The sequence below is a fragment of the Aegilops tauschii genome, chromosome 3 (genome assembly GCF_002575655.3).
Source record: "Aegilops tauschii subsp. strangulata cultivar AL8/78 chromosome 3, Aet v6.0, whole genome shotgun sequence".
NCBI classification, from domain to species: domain Eukaryota; kingdom Viridiplantae; phylum Streptophyta; class Magnoliopsida; order Poales; family Poaceae; genus Aegilops; species Aegilops tauschii.
The window spans coordinates 17,093,952-17,097,246 of NC_053037.3; the positions used below are offsets into that span (position 1 = coordinate 17,093,952).

A 3,295-nucleotide genomic window follows, 5' to 3' on the forward strand; every position below is an offset into this window, starting at 1 on the left:
TGTTCCCTTCGTCCAACTTCGTGGATATCTTCACGAAGTCTTCCACAGTATTGAACAGGTTCTTCAGCTGGTCAAAGGAGAAGATGTCAGATTGATGGCAGGACGCACCCTCATCAACATTAGGATGAAGCTCACCACAATGATCCATGTTTCACAACTAAATCAAGTAGCCAAAAGAAAGAAAAAACGAATGAAGCCGAAGCAGAGCGAACTCACAGATGAGGAACCCTCACCAGCCGAGATCTTCTCCTGCGACTGGACATGGCGCTCTGGAGGAGTCTCCTTCTGCACAGCCGTGGCTGAGAGTGTCAGGATAGAGAACAGCAAGAGGAGTGGATGGCCTGGAGGCGGACAAAAGGATGAAGGGGATGTGGCTAGGGTTTCGAGACTCCGTCTGGCTTATTCACGTTTCACAACTAAACCAAGTAGCCGAAGGAAAGAAAAAACGAATGAAGCGGAAGCAGAGTGAACTTACAGATGAGGAACCCTCGTCAGCCTGGATCTCCTGCAGTGTCTGGACACTGGGTTCCGCAGTAGTCTCCTCCTGACCAGCCATGGCGGAGAGGGTCAGGATAGAGAGCAGCAAGAGGAATGAATGGCATGGCGGCGGGCAGAGGATGGAAGAGTGTGTGGCTAGGGTTTTGAAACTCCGTCTGTCCGCCATAAATAGCCGGAGCCTGGCCTCAGGCGACGAGCTAGAGCGGTGTCACCGGATGAGACGTCCGTCGGACCCTTGGGTTTCCGTGGCAGCGCCACGTGGAGTTCACACCCGAGTAGGTGGAGACGCCCGTCGAAACGTTGTGTTTCCGCAATCAACGCACAAACGTGGCTCCACGTAAAACACAAGCATGCCTCCCTCGACATCCCGACCGTGCCTGTGCTGGTAATATAGTCAACGGATGCATTTGGAACACAAAGAGACACGAAGGTGACTCTGGATAATTACATGACATGCGTTTGTGGGCTTGACAACCGTGCCTGTGACCTGAAACACTGACACGCGTAAAGGACAGTGACGCTACTAAACATATAAAGTCGCCTTCGTGCATTTGTGGGCATGACAACCGTGCCTGTGACCTGAAACACTGACACACAGAAAGTCGTCTTCATGCATTTGAGTTAAAATAATACAACGAAAACAATTCTAACAAGGACAGTCGCCCGAATCTGTTAGGTTTCTGAAATAAATGCACAAACGTGACTCCGAGTAAGAACAAACTATGCCTCCGAGGGCTTGACGTGCATGCCTCTCCTTTTGACCGAGCCCACTGACTCATTCGGAATACAATCAGAAAACCTTTGTGCGTGACTCTATATAATAGCACACCATGCCTTTGAGGGCTGTATGCCCGTGCTTGTGACCCTTGACACTGAAACACAGACAGCCACGAACGTCGACGCCTTTATCAAGAAAGAAGCGTGACACAATTCAGTACGGAACCGTGGCTGTATGGACTGCACGTCTGTGCTCTTAAATACAAGGAAATAAGCTTTTAAAAACAGCGTCTCTCTTATAGGCCAATCCGTGCCTCGCAGAGTAAACGTCCGTGGGTGTGCATAAGACAAAGGTTCATCTCCGTGGGCTAAACGCCCGTGCATCTTCGTCTGATAGAGTCACAGGCTAGCGTGACTCTATGTAATACCACCGACCATGCCTTTGGGCGCTTCATGCCCATGCCTGTGACCCGAAACACTGAATCAAGGATGAGGCGGCTGCTGCAGGTTTCCGCTATAAACGCACGAACGTGACGCCACGTAAAAAGCAAGCATGCCTATCTGGGCCGCCATACCGTGCCTCTCCTGGTGATAGAGTCAATGGAATCATTTTGAACGGATCCCTCCACTCTTCTGCCCTTCCCTCCCGTCCCCAGTTATGTTTTGACGGGTGTCTCCTCGTATTCAGGTGTGAACGCCATGTGGCACCGCTCCGGAAACCCAAGGGTCCGACGGGCGTCCCCTCCGGCGACGCCGCTCTGGCTCGTCGCCCGAGGCCAGGCTCTGGCTATTTAAGGCGAACGGACGACGTCTCGAAACCCTAGACACACCCTTTTCCTTGGTCTTTTCAGATCCACGCCACATATAGCAGCGCTCGCAGGCAGCGCGATCCCAGCAACGGAGACGGAGATGGAGATCCACTCCGGTGCGCCATGCACCAAGAGGGCGAAGCTCGCGCCACCGGCGACGCCGTCCTCTGGTGGCTTGGCGGTAGCGGCTGGAAGCGACGAGGACCGCATCAGCGACCTCCCGGACGCCATCCTCGCTGAGGTCATCTCCCACCTCTCCACTAGGGAGGGCATCCGCACTCGGATTCTCGCACGTCGTTGGCGTCCTGTTTGGCCGACCGCTCCTCTGAATCTTGACTGCCGTGAGATCCCTGTCGCTCGTATTTTTAACACCCTAGAAACAGTTCATGTCGAGATCATCAGTAGGGTCTCTACCTACAGCGAGGAGCTTGCTCGTATACGATACATCGGAACTTGGCATCAGGGAAAAACAGTTCTTGGTGATGGTTCTTGCCTTCCAGAGTCCATCCTCTCCAGCCATGTGGGCGCACTTCTCCGCCTTTGTATACCGGCGTGCTACCTCCAATGCAGACCCTCTACTATCCACGCCTGGCTTGAGTCCCCCAGATTGAACAATCTCCAGGTGCTGGAGTTTTACTACCTGTTTCCACGATTTGTGAAAGAATCTGTCAAACTATCGCACACATGCTCTTCATTTACGCCCTCACTACCGAAGTCCGTCCTTCGGTTTTCCTGTTCTTTGCGCACTATGAGCTTCGCGTGTTGCCAGATACCAGACCATTATGTAGAGGAACTTGAACTACCACTGGTCAAGAGACTTTCACTTGTTGAGGTTGATATATCAGACTTCTCGTTGCAAAGCATGATCAACTCTAGTTGCCCTACACTCGAGTGCCTGCTGCTTGTTTGCAATAGAGAAAGGCATCGGATCACAATAAATTCCTCTAACCTTGTAAGCATCGGCATCCGTGGTGAGAAAGTAAAATTCATCATCGAGGATGCCCCCTCACTTCAAAGGTTGATCCACGATCTCTAGAGCAATAACATGGAGGTATTCATCGTCTCTGCACCCAAACTGGAGACATTGGGCAAATTCAGGATCTCACTTGACTCCACAGGTCTTATGGTACTGACATTTCACAATAATTCCAGCTGCATTTCCTTGAGAAAGTAGTTTCATGTCATCTAACCTTTTGTTCTAATAATTTTATGTTTTGGCGACGGCCAGCCTATCTACAATGCGGCAATCTGTAAAAACCTTGTTTTTGGCC

The 3,295-nt window shown here is 51.4% G+C and overlaps 1 protein-coding gene across 1 annotated transcript; it reads left to right on the forward strand.

Annotated features, from left to right (window-relative positions):
- The first annotated feature begins 554 nt into the window (after positions 1 to 554).
- LOC109738635 (F-box/FBD/LRR-repeat protein At1g16930-like) lies at positions 555 to 3,060 on the forward strand. Its single transcript, XM_020297730.3, has 3 exons — positions 555 to 625; positions 2,067 to 2,646; positions 2,794 to 3,060. Exons 1-3 carry the CDS (start codon positions 555 to 557, stop codon positions 3,058 to 3,060), a joined length of 918 nt encoding a protein of 305 aa, XP_020153319.3.
- The last annotated feature ends 235 nt before the right edge of the window (positions 3,061 to 3,295 follow it).

What these genes read in the sequence shown, in the direction of transcription:
- LOC109738635 (XM_020297730.3), top strand. Translation starts at nt 555, where the DNA reads ATGGCGGAGAGGGTCAGGATAGAGAGCAGCAAGAGGAATGAATGGCAT. An exon ending in GGCGGGCAGAGGATGGAAGA is followed by an intron (nt 626 to 2,066) that starts GTGTGTGGCTAG and finishes TGGTCTTTTCAG; the next exon opens with ATCCACGCCACATATAGCAG. An exon ending in CCAGATTGAACAATCTCCAG is followed by an intron (nt 2,647 to 2,793) that starts GTGCTGGAGTTT and finishes GCGTGTTGCCAG; the next exon opens with ATACCAGACCATTATGTAGA.